Genomic DNA, 27,814 nt, shown 5'->3' with positions numbered 1-27,814 from the left:
CCGCACGCACAATCCGCATGTGCAATCCGCACGCACAATCCGCACGCACAATCCGCACGTACAATCCGCACGTACAATCCGCACGTACAATCCGCACGCACAATCCGCACGCACAATCCGCACGCACAATCCGCACGCACAATCTGCACGCACAATCCGCACGTACAATCCGCAGGTACAATCCGCACGCACAATCCGCACGTACAATCCGCACGCACAATCCGCACGTACAACCCGCATGCGGAAATGCAAGTGAAGAACGCTTCACATCCGCATGTCCCTGGCAGGAAAAACGCATGTACAATCCGCATGTGCAATCCGCATGTGCAATCCGCACGCACAATCCGCACGCACAATCCGCACGTACAATCCGCATGTACAATCCGCACGCACAATCCGCACGCCCAATCCGCACGCACAATCCTTACGTACAATCCGCACGCACAATCCGCACGCACAATCCGCACGTACAATCCGCACGCACAATCCGCACGCACAATCCGCACGCACAATCCGCACGTACAATCCACACGTACAATCCGCATGTACAATCCGCATGTGCAATCCACATGTGCAATCCACACGCACAATCCACACGTACAATCCGCATGTACAATCCGCATGTACAATCCGCACGTGCAATCCGCACGCACAATCCGCACGCACAATCCGCACGTACAATCCGCACGTACAATCCGCACGCACAATCCGCACGCACAATCCGCACGCACAATCCGCACGCACAATCCGCACGCACAATCCGCATTACAATCCGCACGTACAATCCACATTACAATCCGCACGTACAATCCGCACGCACAATCCGCACGCACAATCCGCACGTACAATCCGCACGTACAATCCGCACGCACAATCTGCAGGTACAATCTGCACGCACAATCCGCACGCACAATCTGCAGGTACAATCTGCACGCACAATCCGCACGCACAATCTGCAGGTACAATCCGCACGCACAATCTGCAGGTACAATCCGCACGCACAATCCGCACGCAATCCCCATGTACAATCCGCACGTACAATCCGCACGCACAATCCGCACGTACAATCCGCAGGTACAATCCGCACGTACAATCCGCACGTACAATCCGCACGTACAACCCGCATGCGGAAATGCAAGTGAAGAACGCTTCACATCCGCATGTCCATGGCAGGAAAAACGCATGTACAATCCGCATGTGCAATCCGCACGCGCAATCCGCACGCACAATCCGCACGCACAATCCGCACGCACAATCCGCACGTACAATCCGCACGCACAATCCGCACGCACAATCTGCACGCACAATCCGCACGTACAATCCACACGTACAATCCGCATGTGCAATCCGCACGCACAATCCGCACGCACAATCCGCACGTGCAATCCGCACGCACAATCCGCATGCACAATCCGCACGTACAATCCGCACGCACAATCCGCACGCACAATCCGCACGCACAATCTGCACGCACAATCCGCACGCACAATCCGCACGCGCAATCCGCACGCACAATCCGCACGTACAATCCGCAGGTACAATCCGCACGCACAATCCGCACGTACAATCCGCACGCACAATCCGCACGTACAACCCGCATGCGGAAATGCAAGTGAAGAACGCTTCACATCCGCATGTCCCTGGCAGGAAAAACGCATGTACAATCCGCATGTGCAATCCGCATGTGCAATCCGCACGCACAATCCGCACGCACAATCCGCACGTACAATCCGCACGCACAATCCGCACGCACAATCCGCACGTACAATCCGCACGTACAATCCGCATGTACAATCCGCATGTGCAATCCACACGCGCAATCCACACGTACAATCCGCACGCACAATCCGCACGCACAATCCGCACGCACAATCCTTACGTACAATCCGCACGCACAATCCGCACGCACAATCCGCACGTACAATCCGCACGTACAATCCGCATGTACAATCCGCATGTGCAATCCACACGCACAATCCACACGTACAATCCACACGTACAATCCGCACGCAGAATCCGCACGCACAATCCGCACGTACAATCCGCACGTACAATCCGCACGTACAATCCGCACGTACAATCCGCACGAACAATCCGCACGCAGAATCCGCACGCACAATCCGCACGTACAATCCGCACGTACAATCCGCACGTACAATCCGCACATACAATCCGCAGGTACAATCCGCACGCACAATCCGCACGTACAATCCGCACGTACAACCCGCATGCGGAAATGCAAGTGAAGAACGCTTCACATCCGCATGTCCCTGGCAGGAAAAACGCACGAACAATCCGCATGTACAATCCGCATGTGCAATCCGCATGTGCAATCCGCACGCACAATCCGCACGCACAATCCGCACGCACAATTCTTACGTACAATCCGCACGTACAATCCGCATGTGCAATCCGCATGTGCAATCCACATGCACAATCCACACGTACAATCCACACGTACAATCCGCACGTGCAATCCGCACGCACAATCCGCATGTGCAATCCGCACGCACAATCCGCACGCACAATCCGCACGTACAATCCGCACGTACAATCCGCACGTACAATCCGCACGCACAATCCGCACGCACAATCCGCACGCACAATCCGCACGCACAATCCGCACGCACAATCTGCACGCACAATCCGCACGTACAATCCGCAGGTACAATCCGCACGCACAATCCGCACGTACAATCCGCACGCACAATCCGCACGTACAAACCGCATGCGGAAATGCAAGTGAAGAACGCTTCACATCCGCATGTCCCTGGCAGGAAAAACGCATGTACAATCCGCATGTGCAATCCGCACGCACAATCCGCACGCACAATCCGCACGTACAATCCGCATGTACAATCCGCACGCACAATCCGCACGCCCAATCCGCACGCACAATCCGCACGCACAATCCTTACGTACAATCCGCACGCACAATCCGCACGTACAATCCGCACGTACAATCCGCACGCACAATCCGCACGCACAATCCGCACGCACAATCCGCACGTACAATCCACACGTACAATCCACACGTACAATCCGCATGTACAATCCGCATGTGCAATCCGCATGTGCAATCCACACGCACAATCCACACGTACAATCCGCATGTACAATCCGCATGTACAATCCGCACGTGCAATCCGCACGCACAATCCGCACGTACAATCCGCACGTACAATCCGCACGCACAATCCGCACGCACAATCCGCACGCACAATCCGCATTACAATCCGCACGTACAATCCACATTACAATCCGCACGTACAATCCGCACGCACAATCCGCACGCACAATCCGCACGTACAATCCGCACGTACAATCCGCACGCACAATCTGCAGGTACAATCTGCACGCACAATCCGCACGCACAATCTGCAGGTACAATCTGCACGCACAATCCGCACGCACAATCTGCAGGTACAATCCGCACGCATAATCTGCAGGTACAAACCGCACGCACAATCCGCACGCAATCCCCATGTACAATCCGCACGTACAATCCGCACGTACAATCCGCACGCAATCCCCATGTACAATCCGCACGTACAATCCGCACGCACAATCCGCACGCACAATCCGCACGTACAATCCGCACGTACAATCCGCATGTACAATCCGCATGTGCAATCCACACGCGCAATCCACACGTACAATCCGCACGCACAATCCGCACGCACAATCCGCACGCACAATCCTTACGTACAATCCGCACGCACAATCCGCACGCACAATCCGCACGTACAATCCGCACGTACAATCCGCATGTACAATCCGCATGTGCAATCCACACGCACAATCCACACGTACAATCCACACGTACAATCCGCACGCAGAATCCGCACGCACAATCCGCACGTACAATCCGCACGTACAATCCACACGTACAATCCACACGTACAATCCGCATGTGCAATCCACACGCACAATCCACACGTACAATCCACACGTACAATCCGCACGCACAATCCGCACGCACAATCCGCACGTACAATCCGCACGTACAATCCGCATGTACAATCCGCATGTGCAATCCACACGCACAATCCACACGTACAATCCACACGTACAATCCGCACGCACAATCCGCACGCACAATCCGCACGTACAATCCGCACGTACAATCCGCACGAACAATCCGCACGCAGAATCCGCACGCACAATCCGCACGTACAATCCGCACGTACAATCCGCACGTACAATCCGCACATACAATCCGCAGGTACAATCCGCACGCACAATCCGCACGTACAATCCGCACGTACAACCCGCATGCGGAAATGCAAGTGAAGAACGCTTCACATCCGCATGTCCCTGGCAGGAAAAACGCATGTACAATCCGCATGTGCAATCCGCACGCACAATCCGCACGCACAATCCGCACGTACAATCCGCATGTACAATCCGCACGCACAATCCGCACGCCCAATCCGCACGCACAATCCGCACGCACAATCCTTACGTACAATCCGCACGCACAATCCGCACGTACAATCCGCACGTACAATCCGCACGCACAATCCGCACGCACAATCCGCACGCACAATCCGCACGTACAATCCACACGTACAATCCACACGTACAATCCGCATGTACAATCCGCATGTGCAATCCGCATGTGCAATCCACACGCACAATCCACACGTACAATCCGCATGTACAATCCGCATGTACAATCCGCACGTGCAATCCGCACGTGCAATCCGCACGCACAATCCGCACGCACAATCCGCACGTACAATCCGCACGTACAATCCGCACGCACAATCCGCACGCACAATCCGCACGCACAATCCGCATTACAATCCGCACGTACAATCCACATTACAATCCGCACGTACAATCCGCACGCACAATCCGCACGCACAATCCGCACGTACAATCCGCACGTACAATCCGCACGCACAATCTGCAGGTACAATCTGCACGCACAATCCGCACGCACAATCTGCAGGTACAATCTGCACGCACAATCCGCACGCACAATCTGCAGGTACAATCCGCACGCATAATCTGCAGGTACAAACCGCACGCACAATCCGCACGCAATCCCCATGTACAATCCGCACGTACAATCCGCACGTACAATCCGCACGCAATCCCCATGTACAATCCGCACGTACAATCCGCACGCACAATCCGCACGCAATCCCCATGTACAATCCGCACGCACAATCCGCACGCACAATCCGCACGTACAATCCGCAGGTACAATCCGCACGTACAATCCGCACGTACAACCCGCATGCGGAAATGCAAGTGAAGAACGCTTCACATCCGCATGTCCCTGGCAGGAAAAACGCATGTACAATCCGCATGTGCAATCCGCACGTGCAATCCGCACGCACAATCCGCACGCACAATCCGCACGCACAATCCGCACGTACAATCCGCACGCACAATCCGCACGCACAATCCGCACGCACAATCCGCACGCACAATCCGCACGCACAATCCGCACGTACAATCCGCACGCACAATCCACACGCACAATCCACACGTACAATCCGCATGTGCAATCCACACGCACAATCCACACGTACAATCCACACGTACAATCCGCATGTACAATCCGCATGTGCAATCCGCACGCACAATCCGCACGTACAATCCGCACGCACAATCCGCACGCACAATCCGCACGTACAATCCGCATGCACAATCCGCACGCACAATCCGCACGTACAATCCGCAGGTACAATCCGCAGGTACAATCCGCACGCACAATCCGCACGTACAATCCGCACGCACAATCCGCACGTACAATCTGCACGCACAATCCCCATGTACAATCCGCACGCACAGTCCGCACGTACAATCCGCACGTACAATCCGCACGCACAATCCGCACGTACAATCCGCACGCACAATCCGCACGTACAATCCCCATGTACAATCCGCACGTACAATCTGCAGGTACAATCCCCATGTACAATCCGCACGCACAATCCGCACGTACAATCTGCAGGTACAATCCGCACGCACAATCCGCACGCACAATCCCCATGTACAATCCGCACGCACAATCCGCACGTACAATCTGCAGGTACAATCCGCACGCACAATCCGCACGTACAATGCGCACGCACAATCCGCACGCACAATCCGCACGCACAATCCGCAAGCACAATCCGCACGCACAATCCGCAGGTACAATCCGCACGCACAATCCGCACGCACAATCCGCACGTACAATCCGCACGCACAATCCACACGTACAATCCGCACGCACAATCCGCAAGCACAATCCGCACGCACAATCCGCACGCACAATCCACATTACAATCCGCACGTACAATCCGTACGCACAATCCGCACGCACAATCCGCACGTACAATCCACACGCACAATCCGCACGTACAATCCACATTACAATCCACACGCACAATCCGCACGTACAATCCACGTTACAATCCGCACGTACAATCCGCACGCACAATCCGCACGTACAATCCGCACGCACAATCTGCAGGTACAATCCGCACGCACAATCCGCACGCACAATCCACATTACAATCCGCACGTACAATCCGCACGTACAATCCCCATGTACAATCCGCACGCACAATCCACATTACAATCCGCACGTACAATCCACATTACAATCCGCACGTACAATCCGCACGCACAATCCGCACGTACAATCCGCACGTACAATCCACATTACAATCCGCACGCACAATCCGCACGCACAATCTGCAGGTACAATCTGCACGCACAATCCGCACGCACAATCTGCAGGTACAATCCGCACGCACAATCTGCAGGTACAATCCGCACGCACAATCCGCACGTACAATCCGCACGCAATCCCCATGTACAATCCGCACGTACAATCCGCACGTACAATCCGCACGCACAATCCGCACGTACAATCCGCACGCACAATCCCCATGTACAATCCGCACGCACAATCCGCATGTACAATCCCCATGTACAATCCGCACGTACAATCTGCAGGTACAATCCGCACGCACAATCCGCACGTACAATCCGCACGTACAATCCGCACGCACAATCCGCACGCACAATCCGCACGCACAATCCGCACGCACAATCCGCACGTACAATCCACATTACAATCCGCACGCACAATCCGCACGCACAATCCACACGCACAATCCGCACGTACAATCCACACGCACAATCCGCACGTACAATCCACATTACAATCCACACGCACAATCCGCACGTACAATCCGCACGTACAATCCGCACGCACAATCCGCACGTACAATCCGCACGCACAATCCGCACGCACAATCTGCACGCACAATCCACATTACAATCCGCACGTACAATCCGCACGTACAATCCCCATGTACAATCCGCACGCACAATCCACATTACAATCCGCACGTACAATCCGCACGCACAATCCGCACGTACAATCCACACGTACAATCCACACGTACAATCCGCACGTACAATCCGCACGTACAATCCGCATGCACAATCCGCAGGTACAATCCGCACGCACAATCTGCAGGTACAATCTGCACGCACAATCCGCACGCACAATCTGCAGGTACAATCCGCACGCACAATCTGCAGGTACAATCCGCACGCACAATCTGCAGGTACAATCCGCACGCACAATCTGCAGGTACAATCCGCACGCACAATCTGCAGGTACAATCCGCACGCACAATCCGCACGCAATCCCCATGTACAATCCGCACGTACAATCCGCACGTACAATCCGCATGTACAATCCGCACGCACAATCCCCATGTACAATCCGCATGTACAATCCCCATGTACAATCCGCACGCAATCCCCATGTACAATCCGCATGTACAATCCGCACGCACAATCCGCACGGACAATCCGCACGTACAATCCCCACGTACAATCCGCCTGTACAATCCGCATGTACAATCCGCATGTACAATCCGCACGCACAATCCCCATGTACAATCCGCACGCACAATCCGCATGTACAATCCGCACGCACAATCCCCATGTACAATCCGCACGCAATCCCCATGTACAATCCGCACGCACAATCCGCACGTACAATCCCCATGTACAATCCGCATGTACAATCCGCACGCACAATCCCCATGTACAATCCGCACGCACAATCCCCATGTACAATCCGCACGCACAATCCCCATGTACAATCCGCACGCACAATCCCCATGTACAATCCGCATGTACAATCCGCACGCACAATCCCCATGTACAATCCGCACGCACAATCCCCATGTACAATCCGCATGTACAATCCGCACGCACAATCCGCATGTACAATCCCCATGTACAATCCGCACGCAATCCCCATGTACAATCCGCACGCACAATCCCCATGTACAATCCGCATGTACAATCCGCACGCACAATCCGCAGGTACAATCCGCATGTACAATCCGCCTGTACAATCCGCATGTACAATCCGCACGCACAATCCGCAGGTACAATCCGCAGGTACAATCCGCATGTACAATCCGCACGTACAATCCGCATGTACAATCCGCACGCACAATCCCCATGTACAATCCGCACGCACAATCCGCACGTACAATCCCCATGTACAATCCGCATGTACAATCCGCATGCACAATCCGCACGCACAATCCGCACGTACAATCCGCATGTACAATCCGCACGTACAATCCCCATGTACAATCCGCATGTACAATCCGCCTGTACAATCCGCACGCACAATCCCCATGTACAATCCGCACGCACAATCCCCATGTACAATCCGCACGCACAATCCCCATGTACAATCCGCATGTACAATCCGCACGCACAATCCGCAGGTACAATCTGCATGTACAATCCGCAGGTACAATCCGCATGTACAATCCGCACGCACAATCCCCATGTACAATCCGCACGCACAATCCGCATGTACAATCCGCACGCACAATCCCCATGTACAATCCGCACGCACAATCCCCATGTACAATCCGCACGCAATCCCCATGTACAATCCGCACGCACAATCCCCATGTACAATCCGCATGTACAATCCGCATGTACAATCCGCCTGTACAATCCGCACGCACAATCCGCAGGTACAATCCGCACGTACAATCCGCACGCACAATCCGCACGCACAATCCGCATGTACAATCCGCACGCACAATCCGCATGTACAATCCGCAGGTACAATCCGCATGTACAATCCGCACGCACAATCCCCATGTACAATCCGCACGCACAATCCCCATGTACAATCCGCATGTACAATCCGCACGCACAATCCGCAGGTACAATCCGCATGTACAATCCGCCTGTACAATCCGCATGTACAATCCGCACGCACAATCCGCATGTACAATCCGCACGCACAATCCCCATGTACAATCCGCACGCACAATCCCCATGTACAATCCGCACGCACAATCCCCATGTACAATCCGCACGCACAATCCGCATGTACAATCCGCACGCACAATCCCCATGTACAATCCGCACGCACAATCCGCATGTACAATCCGCACGCAATCCCCATGTACAATCCGCATGTACAATCCGCACGCACAATCCGCACGTACAATCCGCACGTACAATCCCCATGTACAATCCGCATGTACAATCCGTCTGTACAATCCGCATGTACAATCCGCACGCACAATCCCCATGTACAATCCGCACGCACAATCCCCATGTACAATCCGCACGCACAATCCCCATGTACAATCCGCACGCACAATCCGCAGGTACAATCCGCATGTACAATCCGCACGCACAATCCCCATGTACAATCCGCACGCACAATCCGCATGTACAATCCGCACGCACAATCCCCATGTACAATCCGCACGCAATCCCCATGTACAATCCGCACGCACAATCCCCATGTACAATCCGCATGTACAATCCGCAGGTACAATCCGCACGCACAATCCGCATGTACAATCCGCACGTACAATCCGCATGTACAATCCGCACGCACAATCCCCATGTACAATCCGCACGCACAATCCGCATGTACAATCCGCACGCAATCCCCATGTACAATCCGCATGTACAATCCGCACGCACAATCCGCACGCAATCCCCATGTACAATCCGCATGTACAATCCGCACGCACAATCCGCACGTACAATCCGCACGTACAATCCCCATGTACAATCCGCATGTACAATCCCCATGTACAATCCGCACGCACAATCCCCATGTACAATCCGTACGCACAATCCCCATGTACAATCCGCATGTACAATCCGCACGCACAATCCGCAGGTACAATCCGCACGCACAATCCCCATGTACAATCCGCACGCACAATCCGCATGTACAATCCGCACGCACAATCCCCATGTACAATCCGCATGTACAATCCCCATGTACAATCCGCACGCAATCCCCATGTACAATCCGCACGCACAATCCCCCTGTACAATCCGCATGTACAATCCGCACGCACAATCCGCAGGTACAATCCGCATGTACAATCCGCATGTACAATCCGCCTGTACAATCCGCACGCACAATCCGCATGTACAATCCGCACGCACAATCCGCATGTACAATCCGCACGCACAATCCGCAGGTACAATCCGCAGGTACAATCCGCATGTACAATCCGCACGCACAATCCCCATGTACAATCCGCACTCACAATCCGCAGGTACAATCCGCCTGTACAATCCGCATGTACAATCCGCACGCACAATCCGCATGTACAATCCGCACGCACAATCCGCATGTACAATCCGCATGCACAATCCGCACGCACAATCCGCACGTACAATCCGCAGGTACAATCCGCAGGTACAATCCGCACGCACAATCCCCATGTACAATCCGCAGGTACAATCCGCATGTACAATCCGCACGCACAATCCGCAGGTACAATCCGCATGTACAATCCGCCTGTACAATCCGCATGTACAATCCGCACGCACAATCCCCATGTACAATCCGCATGTACAATCCGCACGCACAATCCGCAGGTACAATCCGCACGCACAATCCCCATGTACAATCCGCACGCACAATCCGCATGTACAATCCGCACGCACAATCCCCATGTACAATCCGCACGCAATCCCCATGTACAATCCGCACGCACAATCCCCATGTACAATCCGCATGTACAATCCGCATGTACAATCCGCATGTACAATCCGCCTGTACAATCCGCATGTACAATCCGCACGCACAATCCGCATGTACAATCCGCACGTACAATCCGCATGTACAATCCGCACGTACAATCCGCATGTACAATCCGCACGCACAATCCCCATGTACAATCCGCACGCACAATCCGCATGTACAATCCGCACGCAATCCCCATGTACAATCCGCACGCACAATCCGCACGTACAATCCGCACGTACAATCCCCATGTACAATCCGCATGTACAATCCGCATGTACAATCCCCATGTACAATCCGCACGCACAATCCCCATGTACAATCCGTACGCACAATCCCCATGTACAATCCGTACGCACAATCCCCATGTACAATCCGCATGTACAATCCGCACGCACAATCCGCAGGTACAATCCGCACGCACAATCCCCATGTACAATCCGCACGCACAATCCGCATGTACAATCCCCATGTACAATCCGCACGCAATCCCCATGTACAATCCGCACGCACAATCCCCCTGTACAATCCGCATGTACAATCCGCACGCACAATCCGCAGGTACAATCCGCATGTACAATCCGCATGTACAATCCGCCTGTACAATCCGCACGCACAATCCGCAGGTACAATCCGCACGCACAATCCGCATGTACAATCCGCACGCACAATCCGCATGTACAATCCGCACGCACAATCCGCAGGTACAATCCGCAGGTACAATCCGCATGTACAATCCGCACGCACAATCCCCATGTACAATCCGCACGCACAATCCGCACGTACAATCCGCACGCACAATCCGCACGTACAATCCGCACGTACAATCCGCACGTACAATCCGCACGTACAATCCGCACGTACAACCCGCATGCGGAAATGCAAGTGAAGAACGCTTCACATCCGCATGTCCCTGGCAGGAAAAACGCATGTACAATCCGCATGTGCAATCCGCACGTGCAATCCGCACGCACAATCCGCACGCACAATCCGCACGCACAATCCGCACGCACAATCCGCACGCACAATCCGCACGCACAATCCGCACGCACAATCTGCACGCACAATCCGCACGTACAATCCACACGTACAATCCGCATGTGCAATCCGCACGCACAATCCGCACGCACAATCCGCACGTGCAATCCGCACGCACAATCCGCACGCACAATCCGCACGTACAATCCGCATGCACAATCCGCACGCACAATCCGCACGCACAATCTGCACGCACAATCCGCACGTACAATCCGCACGCGCAATCCGCACGCACAATCCGCACGTACAATCCGCAGGTACAATCCGCACGCACAATCCGCACGTACAATCCGCACGCACAATCCGCACGTACAACCCGCATGCGGAAATGCAAGTGAAGAACGCTTCACATCCGCATGTCCCTGGCAGGAAAAACGCATGTACAATCCGCATGTGCAATCCGCATGTGCAATCCGCATGTGCAATCCGCACGCACAATCCGCACGCACAATCCGCACGTACAATCCGCACGCACAATCCGCACGCACAATCCGCACGTACAATCCGCACGTACAATCCGCACGTACAATCCGCATGTGCAATCCACACGCACAATCCACACGTACAATCCGCACGCACAATCCGCACGCACAATCCTTACGTACAATCCGCACGCACAATCCGCACGCACAATCCGCACGTACAATCCGCACGTACAATCCGCATGTACAATCCGCATGTGCAATCCACACGCACAATCCACACGTACAATCCACACGTACAATCCGCACGCACAATCCGCACGCACAATCCGCACGTACAATCCGCACGTACAATCCGCACGTACAATCCGCACGCACAATCCGCACGCAGAATCCGCACGCACAATCCGCACGCACAATCCGCACGTACAATCCGCACGTACAATCCGCACGTACAATCCGCACATACAATCCGCAGGTACAATCCGCACGCACAATCCGCACGTACAATCCGCACGTACAACCCGCATGCGGAAATGCAAGTGAAGAACGCTTCACATCCGCATGTCCCTGGCAGGAAAAACGCACGTACAATCCGCATGTACAATCCGCATGTGCAATCCGCATGTGCAATCCGCACGCACAATCCGCACGCACAATCCGCACGCACAATTCTTACGTACAATCCGCACGTACAATCCGCATGTGCAATCCGCATGTGCAATCCACACGTACAATCCACACGTACAATCCGCATGTGCAATCCGCACGCACAATCCGCATGTGCAATCCGCACGCACAATCCGCACGTACAATCCGCACGTATAATCCGCACGCACAATCCGCACGCACAATCCGCACGCACAATCTGCACGCACAATCCGCACGTACAATCCGCAGGTACAATCCGCACGCACAATCCGCACGTACAATCCGCACGCACAATCCGCACGTACAACCCGCATGCGGAAATGCAAGTGAAGAACGCTTCACATCCGCATGTCCCTGGCAGGAAAAACGCATGTACAATCCGCATGTGCAATCCGCATGTGCAATCCGCACGCACAATCCGCACGTACAATCCGCATGTACAATCCGCACGCACAATCCGCACGCCCAATCCGCACGCACAATCCGCACGCACAATCCGCATGTACAATCCGCATGTGCAATCCGCATGTGCAATCCACACGCACAATCCACACGTACAATCCGCATGTACAATCCGCATGTACAATCCGCACGTGCAATCCGCACGCACAATCCGCACGCACAATCCGCACGTACAATCCGCACGTACAATCCGCACGTACAATCCGCACGCACAATCCGCACGCACAATCCGCACGCACAATCCGCATTACAATCCGCACGTACAATCCACATTACAATCCGCACGTACAATCCGCACGCACAATCCGCACGCACAATCCGCACGTACAATCCGCACGTACAATCCGCACGCACAATCTGCAGGTACAATCTGCACGCACAATCCGCACGCACAATCTGCAGGTACAATCTGCACGCACAATCCGCACGCACAATCTGCAGGTACAATCCGCACGCACAATCTGCAGGTACAATCCGCACGCACAATCCGCACGCAATCCCCATGTACAATCCGCACGTACAATCCGCACGTACAATCCGCACGCACAATCCGCACGTACAATCCGCAGGTACAATCCGCACGTACAATCCGCACGTACAATCCGCACGTACAACCCGCATGCGGAAATGCAAGTGAAGAACGCTTCACATCCGCATGTCCCTGGCAGGAAAAACGCATGTACAATCCGCATGTGCAATCCGCACGCGCAATCCGCACGCACAATCCGCACGCACAATCCGCACGCACAATCCGCACGCACAATCCGCACGCACAATCCGCACGTACAATCCGCACGCACAATCCGCACGTACAATCCGCACGCACAATCCGCAAGCACAATCCGCACGCACAATCCGCACGCACAATCCGCACGCACAATCCACATTACAATCCGCACGTACAATCCGCACGTACAATCCGCACGCACAATCCCCATGTACAATCCGCACGCACAATCCCCATGTACAATCCGCATGTACAATCCGCACGCACAATCCGCATGTACAATCCCCATGTACAATCCGCACGCAATCCCCATGTACAATCCGCACGCACAATCCCCATGTACAATCCGCATGTACAATCCGCAGGTACAATCCGCAGGTACAATCCGCCTGTACAATCCGCATGTACAATCCGCACGCACAATCCGCAGGTACAATCCGCACACACAATCCGCATGTACAATCCGCACGTACAATCCGCATGTACAATCCGCACGCACAATCCCCATGTACAATCCGCACGCACAATCCGCACGTACAATCCCCATGTACAATCCGCATGTACAATCCGCATGCACAATCCGCACGCACAATCCGCACGTACAATCCGCATGTACAATCCGCACGTACAATCCCCATGTACAATCCGCCTGTACAATCCGCACGCACAATCCCCATGTACAATCCGCACGCACAATCCCCATGTACAATCCGCACGCACAATCCCCATGTACAATCCGCATGTACAATCCGCACGCACAATCCGCAGGTACAATCCGCATGTACAATCCGCAGGTACAATCCGCATGTACAATCCGCACGCACAATCCCCATGTACAATCCGCACGCACAATCCGCATGTACAATCCGCACGCACAATCCCCATGTACAATCCGCACGCACAATCCCCATGTACAATCCCCATGTACAATCCGCACGCAATCCCCATGTACAATCCGCACGCACAATCCCCATGTACAATCCGCATGTACAATCCGCCTGTACAATCCGCCTGTACAATCCGCACGCACAATCCGCAGGTACAATCCGCACGTACAATCCGCACGCACAATCCGCACGTACAATCCGCACGCACAATCCGCATGTACAATCCGCAGGTACAATCCGCATGTACAATCCGCACGCACAATCCCCATGTACAATCCGCACGCACAATCCCCATGTACAATCCGCACGCACAATCCGCAGGTACAATCCGCCTGTACAATCCGCATGTACAATCCGCACGCACAATCCGCATGTACAATCCGCACGCACAATCCCCATGTACAATCCGCACGCACAATCCCCATGTACAATCCGCACGCACAATCCCCATGTACAATCCGCACGCACAATCCGCATGTACAATCCGCACGCACAATCCCCATGTACAATCCGCACGCACAATCCGCATGTACAATCCGCACGCAATCCCCATGTACAATCCGCATGTACAATCCGCACGTACAATCCGCACGTACAATCCCCATGTACAATCCGCATGTACAATCCGTCTGTACAATCCGCATGTACAATCCGCACGCACAATCCCCATGTACAATCCGCACGCACAATCCCCATGTACAATCCGCACGCACAATCCGCAGGTACAATCCGCATGTACAATCCGCACGCACAATCCCCATGTACAATCCGCACGCACAATCCGCATGTACAATCCGCACGCACAATCCCCATGTACAATCCGCACGCAATCCCCATGTACAATCCGCACGCACAATCCCCATGTACAATCCGCATGTACAATCCGCAGGTACAATCCGCACGCACAATCCGCATGTACAATCCGCACGTACAATCCGCATGTACAATCCGCACGCACAATCCCCATGTACAATCCGCACGCACAATCCGCACGCACAATCCGCATGTACAATCCGCACGCAATCCCCATGTACAATCCGCATGTACAATCCGCACGTACAATCCCCATGTACAATCCGCATGTACAATCCCCATGTACAATCCGCACGCACAATCCCCATGTACAATCCGTACGCACAATCCCCATGTACAATCCGCACGCACAATCCGCAGGTACAATCCGCACGCACAATCCCCATGTACAATCCGCACGCACAATCCGCATGTACAATCCGCACGCACAATCCCCATGTACAATCCGCACGCACAATCCGCATGTACAATCCCCATGTACAATCCGCACGCAATCCCCATGTACAATCCGCACGCACAATCCCCCTGTACAATCCGCATGTACAATCCGCACGCACAATCCGCACGCACAATCCGCAGGTACAATCCGCATGTACAATCCGCATGTACAATCCGCCTGTACAATCCGCACGCACAATCCGCATGTACAATCCGCACGCACAATCCGCATGTACAATCCGCACGCACAATCCGCAGGTACAATCCGCAGGTACAATCCGCATGTACAATCCGCACGCACAATCCCCATGTACAATCCGCAGGTACAATCCGCCTGTACAATCCGCATGTACAATCCGCATGTACAATCCGCACGCACAATCCGCATGCACAATCCGCATGCACAATCCGCACGTACAATCCGCAGGTACAATCCGCAGGTACAATCCGCACGCACAATCCCCATGTACAATCCGCAGGTACAATCCGCATGTACAATCCGCACGCACAATCCGCAGGTACAATCCGCATGTACAATCCGCCTGTACAATCCGCATGTACAATCCGCACGCACAATCCCCATGTACAATCCGCACGCACAATCCGCAGGTACAATCCGCATGCACAATCCCCATGTACAATCCGCACGCACAATCCGCATGTACAATCCGCACGCACAATCCCCATGTACAATCCGCACGCAATCCCCATGTACAATCCGCACGCACAATCCCCATGTACAATCCGCATGTACAATCCGCAGGTACAATCCGCATGTACAATCCGCATGTACAATCCGCCTGTACAATCCGCATGTACAATCCGCACGCACAATCCGCATGTACAATCCGCACGTACAATCCGCATGTACAATCCGCATGCACAATCCCCATGTACAATCCGCACGCACAATCCGCATGTACAATCCGCACGCAATCCCCATGTACAATCCGCACGCACAATCCGCACGTACAATCCGCACGTACAATCCCCATGTACAATCCGCATGTACAATCCGCATGTACAATCCCCATGTACAATCCGCACGCACAATCCCCATGTACAATCCGTACGCACAATCCCCATGTACAATCCGTACGCACAATCCCCATGTACAATCCGCATGTACAATCCGCACGCACAATCCGCAGGTACAATCCGCACGCACAATCCCCATGTACAATCCGCACGCACAATCCGCATGTACAATCCCCATGCAATCCCCATGTACAATCCGCACGCACAATCCCCCTGTACAATCCGCAGGTACAATCCGCATGTACAATCCGCATGTACAATCCGCCTGTACAATCCGCAGGTACAATCCGCACGCACAATCCGCATGTACAATCCGCACGCACAATCCGCATGTACAATCCGCACGCACAATCCGCAGGTACAATCCGCATGTACAATCCGCACGCACAATCCCCATGTACAATCCGCACGCACAATCCGCAGGTACAATCCGCAGGTACAATCCGCCTGTACCATCCGCATGTACAATCCGCACGCACAATCCGCATGTACAATCCGCACGCACAATCCGCATGTACAATCCGCACGCACAATCCCCATGTACAATCCGCATGTACAATCCGCACGCACAATCCGCATGTACAATCCGCACGCACAATCCGCACGCACAATCCCCATGTACAATCCGCACGCACAATCCGCACGCACAATCCGCACGTACAATCCGCAGGTACAATCCGCATGTACAATCCGCACGCACAATCCGCATGTACAATCCGCACGCACAATCCCCATGTACAATCCGCACGCACAATCCGCACGCACAATCCGCATGTACAATCCGCACGCACAATCCGCATGTACAATCCGCATGTGTTTTTTCTGCCAGGGAGATGCAGAAACGCTCAGGAAAAATCTGCAGCATTTCTGCATGGTGGGCACTAGGCCTTACAGTGAGAATAATTTGTAGACGTTTCTTCAGCCTCAGATAAATCACGGACAGTGAAGGTGTTTTGCGGACAGTGCAGACTAGTGCGGTATTTATGTCCGGGGATTTCATCTGACTTTCCCAGCAGAGGACGCACAGCGGACACCGGCCGCATTGTGTAACCCCGAGCCGAGACCTCAGACACCCGGTGGTGTAAACGCGCCCCTGACTGTGCGGGCGTCGTCATGTCGTCAGCAGATTAAGGGTCGCACTGGCGGCGTGACGTCAGTGGTGAGGAAAGCTCCAACAGGACTGTGTCACGAGCTTCGGGGAATCACGTGGTGCCGCTTCAGGTGATGACCTGTACAGGTGCCCGGTCCGTGACGTCAAGCGTTCGTAGCCCCACCCACACAGGTTACTATGGTTCAAGCACGTGTTGTTGGCACTGGTGGCGTCACGCTGTCGCTCCCTGTTAGGCCCCGCCTTCATCTTTTCTCATTGGTTGTCTTGTGAAGGTTTACGCCGCGCCCTGCTGTGACGTTGCGTGAGGTGATTTGCTGAGCAGAGGCGGATAGTTCCGGTATCGGGCGGCTGGGCGTGGTTGTGGTGACATTATAGACAGGCCGGAGATGCCGCGCTACAGCCCCGGAGAGGCCCCCGGGGGCCACAGCTCCGTGCATCGGACGGCGATGAACGGCGACTGCCGGAGCGAGAACGGAGGGCTGAAGAACGGATACGTGAGGAACGGAGTCTGCCCCCAGGTGCGGGAGACGGAGCGGAGGCCCCTGTGTAGCCAGGGCTGTCACCGGGAGACCGGAGACCTATACCGGGGGAGGAGTGAGCGTAATGGACAAGGGGGTGGAGAGAGCGTAACGGACAAGGGGGAGGGGAGCGTGTAACGGACAAGGGGGTGGGGAGCGTGTAACGGACAAGGGGGTGGGGAGCGCGTAACGGACAAGGGGGATGGGGAGCGCGTAACGGGCAAGGGAGAGAGTGTAAGGGGCAATGGGGAGGGGAGTGCTTAACGGGCAATGGGGAGGGGAGTGCGTAACGGGCAAGGGAGAGAGCGTAAGGGGCAATGGGGAGGGGAGTGCGTAACGGGCAAGAGAGAGAGCGTAAGGGACAAGGGGGAGGGGAGTGCGTAGCGGGCAAGGGGGAGGGGAGCGTGTAACGGACAAGGGGGATGGGGAGCGCGTAACGGGCAAGGGAGAGAGCGTAAGGGGCAATGGGGAGGGGAGTGCTTAACGGGCAATGGGGAGGGGAGTGCGTAACGGGCAAGGGAGAGAGCGTAAGGGGCAATGGGGAGGGGAGTGCGTAACGGGCAAGAGAGAGCGTAAGGGACAAGGGGGAGGGGAGTGCGTAGCGGGCAAGGGGGAGGGGAGTGCATAACGGGCAAGGGGGAGGAGCGTGTAGCGGGCAAGGGGGAGGGGAGCGCGTAGCGGGCAAGGGGGAGGGGAGCGCGTAGCGGACAAGGGGGAGGGGAGCGCGTAGCGGACAAGGGGGATGGGGAGCGCGTAACAGGCAAGGGAGAGAGCGTAAGGGGCAATGGGGAGGGGAGTGCGTAACGGGCAAGGGAGAGAGCGTAAGGGGCAATGGGGAGGGGAGTGCGTAACGGGCAAGAGAGAGCGTAAGGGACAAGGGGGAGGGGAGTGCGTAACGGACAAGGGAGAGAGCGTAAGGGGCAAGGGGGAGGGGAGTGCGTAATGGACAAGGGGGAGGGGAGCGTGTAACGGACAAGGGGGATGGGGAGCGCGTAACGGGCAAGGGAGAGAGCGTAAGGGGCAATGGGGAGGGGAGTGCTTAACGGGCAATGGGGAGGGGAGAACGTAAGGGGCAATGGGGAGGGGAGTGCGTAACGGGCAAGAGAGAGCGTAAGGGACAAGGGGGAGGGGAGTGCGTAACGGACAAGGGAGAGAGCGTAAGGGGCAAGGGGGAGGGGAGTGCGTAGCGGGCAAGGGGGAGGGGAGTGCGTAATGGACAAGGGGGAGGGGAGCGTGTAACGGACAAGGGGGATGGGGAGCGCGTAACGGGCAAGGGAGAGAGCGTAAGGGGCAATGGGGAGGGGAATGCTTAACGGGCAATGGGGAGGGGAGTGCGTAACGGGCAAGGGAGAGAGCGTAAGGGGCAATGGGGAGGGGAGTGCGTAACGGGCAAGAGAGAGAGCGTAAGGGACAAGGGGGAGGGGAGTGCGTAGCGGGCAAGGGGGAGGAGAGTGTAGCTGGCAAGGGGGAGGGGAGCGTGTAGCGGGCAAGGGGGAGGGGAGCGCGTAACGGGCAAGGGGGAGGGGAGCGCGTAACGGACAAGGGGGAGGGGAGCGCGTAACGGACAAGGGGGATGGGGAGCGCGTAACAGGCAAGGGAGAGAGCGTAAGGGGCAATGGGGAGGGGAGTGCGTAACGGGCAAGGGAGAGAGCGTAAGGGGCAATGGGGAGGGGAGTGCGTAACGGGCAAGAGAGAGAGCGTAAGGGACAAGGGGGAGGGGAGTGCGTAACGGACAAGGGAGAGAGCGTAAGGGGCAAGGGGGAGGGGAGTGCGTAGCGGGCAAGGGGGAGGGGAGTGCGTAACGGGCAAGGGGAGTGCGCAACGGGCAAGGGGGAGGAGAGAGTGTAGCTGACAAGGGGGAAGAGTGTAACGGGCAAGGGGGAGGAGAGAGTGTAGCTGACAAAGGGGAAGAGTGTAGCGGGCAAGGGGGAGGGGAGTGCGTAGCGGGCAAGGGGGAGGGGAGTGCGTAGCGGGCAAGGGGAGGGGAGTGCGTAGCGGGCAAGGGGGAGGAGAGAGTGTAGCGGGCAAGGGGGAGGGGAGTGCGTAGCGGGCAAGGGGGAGGGGAGTGCGTAGCGGGCAAGGGGGAGGGGAGTGCGTTGCGGGCAAGGGGGAGGGGAGAGCGTAACGGGCAAGGGGGATTGTTATGATATACAGGGGTCGATCCTTTATAAGCTGAGGGGTGTTATGTTTGGTGGTTGTGGTGCAGAGTTATTTGGGGGTCCCTTATACTCCAATGTGTGAGTTCTGGTGCCAGTTCTCGGCCCGGTGCCCCTTGAGCTCCCAGTTCCCCCTCTGTAGGAGCTTCCTGGCCTTTGGAATGTGACAGCACAATGGGGGGTCCTGTGTGAGGATGAGGGTGGGCCGGGCTTGGTCACTCAGTCATGTGATAGCGACTTCTTCACATCCGCTGCCATCTCTGCTGTTGGCATCGGCTGCCAGTGTTACCGCCCTCGCGTCTCTGACTGCAGTACATTGCTCTCTGTTATCAGCCAGATTGGGGCCACACGCTTCTATTACTAATGATTTGGGCCTCTCAGGCAATGATGGGAGTTGTGCTGGTCTCGTGGGGGGTTCCTGGGAGATGGCAATGCTCCTCTGTTGTCAGCAATGCCTCCAATCCTCTATATAATCCCTGGTGTGATGGAGACAGACCCCACCGTTGTTCTACTCTAGTCACATCCGGAGCTGCACTCACACCAGCTTTAAAGGTGACTGGAGGATAAGACACAATGTAATAGCAGAATAGTGGACTGCAGCTCTGGAGGTGACTGGAGGATAAGACATGATGTGACTGCAGCTCCGGAGGATAAGACACAATGTGACCTCGGCTCTGGAGGTGACTGAAGGATACGCAATAGAATAGTGACTGCTGCTCTGGAGGTGACTGGAGCATAAGACATGATGTGACTGCAGCTCTGGAGGTCTGACTTGGAGTTTGGGGGTTTCTGCTTGTGTTGGGGTCCCATGAGTGCAGAGGGCGGCACACCCCGGGGTGTGGGATCTCGCTCCTCCGCTCCCTGTGTCCTTGGCTCTCGTGCACGTTCTGTCTCAGGAATTCTCCGTGTGCAGCAGACGGCCGATAGTCCGTCGTCCGGCCGATAGTCCGCCTTCCGGCTGGCGTGGCTTCGTATTGCTCTGTGCTGTGTTCTGCAGGTGAGCGGTGTACATGACGGGCAGAGTCTGCCCCCTGCTGGCCTTGTAGCTGTACTGACATCCCAGACCCGGAGGTCACAGAGAGTTAAACTACCACCGAGGGTTAGTGACTAGGGGGGCACCGGCTGTCTGATGGTCGGGGGAGATGCTGATCGCATTGTTGTCCCGGTGATCAGCTGGTGGTTCCCATAGAGGACAGCGGAGCGCTGCGGTGGACGGGAGAGGCGGCGGTCGTCTGTGCCATCAGCTGATCATCGTTTGCCATATGGCGGGCGTCACTGCGAGGACAGAAGCGCAGCGGCGGACATTAGTCTGAGGAGCGGAGTCATTGTTCTCTCAGCTCCGCCAAAGCATGAAATCTCTGGAAAGAAACTACAAGTGTGGTAGGAGCAGAGTCTCCAGCAGCACAGAGCATTTCAGGAGGGAGGTTACACACAGAGAGGTGTGGTAGGAGCAGTGTCTCCAGCAGCACAGAGCATTTCAGGAGCAGTGTGCTGACATATTCTGCGGTTTCCCCTTTGCAGCTTCCACATGGCGGACTGTACAAGCGGCCGTTCCATGAGGCGTTCGAGGAGACCCCCATGCTGGTCGCTGTCCTCACCTACATGGGATACGGGATACTCACCCTGTTCGGATACTTGCGGGATTTCCTCCGAGCTTGGAAGATTGAGAAGTGTCACAATGCCACGGAGCGGGAGGAGCAGAAAGTAAGGGGCTGAGCTTCTGCAGAACATCTTTTCTGTTTGTCTGGTTAATGGGTTATTCCCATCTGGAACGTATCTGGCATATCACTAGGACCCCTCTGCAGAACCGAAGAGCGGGACCCCGTCACTATCCAGGAACAGAGGGGTGTTCGCCCCCCCACCTCCTCCCCGGTGTCTGCTCTCAGGTCCTGCAGAGGGTCCTAGTGATGCCAGAAGGGAATATATATGTACTGATGTGGGTGCAGGTCGGGAGTGGGGTGCTCTTCCCTGGAGTGGGTGCAGCAGTGGGGGCTCCTCTGCTCCTGTTTGGTCTGTTGAGCAGTTTTTGTGTTGCTGCTGCTCCTCGGCCTGACCTCTGTTCCTTTGTTTTCTAGGACTTCGTTCCTCTGTATCAGGACTTTGAAAACTTCTACACACGGAACCTGTATATGAGGATCAGAGACAACTGGAACCGACCGGTGAGCAGCGTCCCGGGGGAGCGGGTGGACGTGCTGGAGAGGTTCACAGACGACTACAAACTGGGACCTTCAAGTGAGTTTACCGTGGCAGGGTGCCCCTATGACCTAAGCGATTTACCTTCCACCGCCGCCCCCCTGGCCCTCTTCCTCCTCTGCCGCCACCCCCCCTTTCCCCCCGGCCCTCTCTCTTCCTCCTCTGCGCCCCCCCCCTCTTCCTCCTCTGCGCCCCCCCCCTCTTCCTCCTCTGCGCCCCCCCCCTCTTCCTCCTCTGCGCCCCCCCCTCTTCCTCCTCTGCGCCCCCCCCCTCTTCCTCCTCTGCGCCCCCCCCCTCTTCCTCCTCTGCGCCCCCCCCCCCTCTTCCTCCTCTGCGCCCCCCCCCCTCTTCCTCCTCTGCGCCCCCCCCTCTTCCTCCTCTGCGCCCCCCCCTCTTCCTCCTCTGCGCCCCCCCCTCTTCCTCCTCTGCGCCCCCCCCCTCTTCCTCCTCTGCGCCCCCCCCCCCTCTTCCTCCTCTGCGCCCCCCCCCCCTCTTCCTCCTCTGCGCCCCCCCCCCTCTTCCTCCTCTGCGCCCCCCCCCTCTTCCTCCTCTGCCCCCCCCCCCTCCTCTGCGCCCCCCACTCCTGCAGATATGTGATAACTGCTCTTTCAGGTTCACCGGCCGGGTGATAAAGGGCGTCATTAACATGGGCTCCTACAACTACCTGGGCTTTGCAAAGAACAGCGGATTCTGTGCTGACGCCTCAGCTGGTGTCTTGCAGCGGTACGGAGGGGGAGTGTGCAGCACACGGCAGGAGATGGGTGAGTGTCGGTCATTACACCTCTGGGGGGCGCTCTCCTGCCCGGGGCCCTGTAATGCTTTCAGCTGTTTCTCTCTCTATGCAGGTAATCTGGATAAGCATGAAGAGCTGGAGCGCCTAGTTGCTCGTTTCCTTGGCGTGGAGGCGGCCATGACTTATGGAATGGGCTTTGCTACAAACTCTATGAATATCCCGGCACTGGCAGAGAAGGTGGGTGCTCAGGATGAGGCGGGAGGGGGCGCTCAGGATGAGGCGGGAGGGGGCGCTGCGCAGCTTCTGCTTATCACTGTCTGATCGGAGACTTCAATCATGGCTTGTTTTTTTGTCAGGGCTGCCTGATCCTCAGCGATGAGCTGAACCATGCCAGCCTGGTGCTGGGCGCTCGGCTCTCGGGGGCCACAATCCGCATCTTCAAGCACAACAGTAAGAGAACATCCCCTGTTATGTAGAGGGTGATTTACTTCAATGCCACCGATCAGCTGTGGCTCTGACCTGTCACCGTCTCGGGGGGGGTTGCCTCTGCTCTGACCCGTTGCCGTCTTTGGGGGGGGGTTGCCTCGGCTCTGACCCGTCGCTGTCTCTTTGCCTCTGCTTTGACCCGTCGCTGTCTCGGAGAGTTGCCTCGGCTCTGACCAGTCGCTGTCTCGGGGGGGGTGTGTGTGGGGGGGTTGCCTCGGCTCTGACCCGTCGCTGTCTCGGGGAGTTGCCTCGGCTCTGACCAGTCGCTGTCTCGGGGGGGTGTGTGTGGGGGGGGTTGCCTCGGCTCTGACCCGTCGTTGTCTCTTTGCCTCGGCTCTGACCCGTCGTCGTCTCAAGGGGGGGGGGTGTTGCCTCGGCTCTGACCCGTCGCCGTCTCAAGGGGGGGGGGGGGGGTGGTTACCTCGGCTCTGACCCGTCGCCGTCTCAAGGAGGGGGGTTGCCTCGGCTCTGACCCGTCGCCGTCTCAAGGAGGGGGGTTGCCTCGGCTCTGACCCGTCGCCATCTCGGGGGAGTTGCCTCGGCTCTGACCCGTCGCCGTCTCAAGGGGGGGGGGGGGTGGTTACCTCGGCTCTGACCCGTCGCCGTCTCAAGGGGGGGGGGTTGCCTCGGCTCTGACCAGTCGCCGTCTCAAGGAGGGGGGTTGCCTCGGCTCTGACCCGTCGCCATCTCGGGGGGGTTGCCTCGGCTCTGACCTGTCGCTGTCTCGGGGGAGTTGCCTCGGCTCTGACCCGTCGCTGTCTCGGGGAGTTGCCTCGGCTCTGACCCGTCGCTGTCTCTTTGCCTCAGCTCTGACCCGTCGCTGTCTCGGGAGTTGCCTCGGCTCTGACCAGTCGCTGTCTCGGGGGGGGGGGTGTGTGTGGGGGGGTTGCCTCGGCTCTGACCCGTCGCTGTCTCGGGGAGTTGCCTCGGCTCTGACCAGTCGCTGTCTCGGGGGGGTGTGTGTGGGGGGGTTGCCTCGGCTCTGACCCGTCGCTGTCTCTTTGCCTCGGCTCTGACCCGTCGCCGTCTCAAGGGGGGGGGGTGTTGCCTCGGCTCTGACCCGTCGCCGTCTCAAGGGGGGGGGGGGGGTGGTTACCTCGGCTCTGACCCGTCGCCGTCTCAAGGAGGGGGGTTGCCTCGGCTCTGACCCGTCGCCGTCTCAAGGAGGGGGGTTGCCTCGGCTCTGACCTGTCGCTGTCTCGGGGGAGTTGCCTCGGCTCTGACCTGTCGCTGTCTCGGGGGAGTTGCCTCGGCTCTGACCCGTCGCTGTCTCGGGGGGGTGTGTGTGGGGGGGTTGCCTCGGCTCTGACCCGTCGCCGTCTCTTTGCCTCGGCTCTGACCCGTCGCCGTCTCGGGGGGGTTGCCTCGGCTCTGACCCGTCGCCGTCTCGGGGGGTTGCCTCGGCTCTGACCCGTCGCTGTCTCGGGGAGTTGCCTCGGCTCTGACCAGTCGCTGTCTCGGGGGGGTGTGTGTGGGGGGGTTGCCTCGGCTCTGACCCGTCGTTGTCTCTTTGCCTCGGCTCTGACCCGTCGCCGTCTCAAGGGGGGGGGGGGGGGTGTTGCCTCGGCTCTGACCCGTCACCGTCTCAAGGGGGGGGGGGGGGGGGTTGCCTCGGCTCTTACCCGTCGCCTTCTCAAGGAGGGGAGTTGCCTCGGCTCTTACCCGTCGCCTTCTCAAGGAGGGGAGTTGCCTCGGCTCTTACCCGTCGCCGTCTCGGGGGAGTTGCCTCGGCTCTTACCCGTCGCCGTCTCAAGGAGGGGGGTTGCCTCGGCTCTTACCCGTCGCCGTCTCAAGGAGGGGGGTTGCCTCGGCTCTTACCCGTCGCCGTCTCAAGGAGGGGTGTTGCCTCTGCTCTGACCCGTCGCCGTCTCAAGGAGGGGGGTTGCCTCGGCTCTGACCCGTCGCCGTCTCGGGGGAGTTGCCTCGGCTCTGACCCGTCGCCGTCTCGGGGGGGTGGGGGAGGGTTGCCTCGGCTCTGACCCGTCGCCGTCTCGGGGGAGTTGCCTCGGCTCTGACCCGTCGCCGTCTCGGGGGAGTTGCCTCGGCTGACCCGTCGCCGTCTCGGGGGGGTGGGGGAGGGTTGCCTCGGCTCTGACCCGTCGCCGTCTCGGGGGAGTTGCCTCGGCTCTGACCCGTCGCCGTCTCGGGGGAGTTGCCTCGGCTCTGACCCGTCGCCGTCTCGGGGGGGGGGGGGGGGGGGGGGGGGAGGGTTGCCTCGGCTCTGACCCGTCGCCGTCTCGGGGGAGTTGCCTCGGCTCTTACCCGTCGCCGTCTCGGGGGAGTTGCCTCGGCTCTTACCCGTCGCCGTCTCAAGGAGGGGGGTTGCCTCGGCTCTTACCCGTCGCCGTCTCAAGGAGGGGTGTTGCCTCTGCTCTGACCCGTCGCCGTCTCGGGGGAGTTGCCTCGGCTCTTACCCGTCGCCGTCTCGGGGGAGTTGCCTCGGCTCTTACCCGTCGCCGTCTCAAGGAGGGGGGTTGCCTCGGCTCTTACCCGTCGCCGTCTCAAGGAGGGGGGTTGCCTCGGCTCTTACCCGTCGCCGTCTCAAGGAGGGGTGTTGCCTCTGCTCTGACCCGTCGCCGTCTCAAGGAGGGGGGTTGCTTGGGCTCTGACCCGTCGCTGTCTCGGGGAGTTGCCTCTGCTCTGACCAGTCGCTGTCTCGGGGGGGGGGTGTGTGTGGGGGGGTTGCCTCGGCTCTGACCCGTCGTTGTCTCTTTGCCTCGGCTCTGACCCGTCGTCGTCTCAAGGGGGGGGGGTGTTGCCTCGGCTCTGACCCGTCGCCGTCTCAAGGGGGGGGGGGGGGGGGGGGTGGTTACCTCGGCTCTGACCCGTCGCCGTCTCAAGGAGGGGGGTTGCCTCGGCTCTGACCCGTCGCCGTCTCAAGGAGGGGGGTTGCCTCGGCTCTGACCCGTCGCCGTCTCGGGGGAGTTGCCTCGACTCTGACCCGTCGCCGTCTCGGGGGGGTTGCCTCGGCTCTGACCTGTCGCTGTCTCGGGGAGTTGCCTCGGCTCTGACCCGTCGCTGTCTCGGGGGAGTTGCCTCGGCTCTGACCCGTCGCTGTCTCGGGAGTTGCCTCGGC

General features: G+C 57.3%; 1 protein-coding gene across 1 annotated transcript in view; it reads left to right on the top strand.

Moving 5' to 3' along the window:
* Positions 1-18,981: 18,981 nt before the first annotated feature.
* SPTLC2 (serine palmitoyltransferase long chain base subunit 2) overlaps positions 18,982-27,814 on the top strand; it is a 17,173-nt gene continuing 8,340 nt past the window's right edge. Inside the window, exons 1-6 of the mRNA XM_073638137.1 lie at positions 18,982-19,170; positions 22,848-23,030; positions 23,402-23,540; positions 24,116-24,280; positions 24,365-24,489; positions 24,609-24,702. Of these exons, the coding sequence (XP_073494238.1) occupies positions 19,039-19,170; positions 22,848-23,030; positions 23,402-23,540; positions 24,116-24,280; positions 24,365-24,489; positions 24,609-24,702 (838 nt within the window). The 5' untranslated portion in view covers positions 18,982-19,038. The remainder of the gene's footprint in view (positions 19,171-22,847; positions 23,031-23,401; positions 23,541-24,115; positions 24,281-24,364; positions 24,490-24,608; positions 24,703-27,814) is intronic.

Source organism: Phyllobates terribilis, unplaced genomic scaffold (assembly GCF_046119375.1).
Source record: "Phyllobates terribilis strain yellow unplaced genomic scaffold, ASM4611937v1 Scaffold_7__3_contigs__length_470593459, whole genome shotgun sequence".
NCBI classification, from domain to species: Eukaryota; Metazoa; Chordata; class Amphibia; order Anura; family Dendrobatidae; genus Phyllobates; species Phyllobates terribilis.
This window is presented reverse-complemented; position numbering and strand designations above follow the sequence as displayed.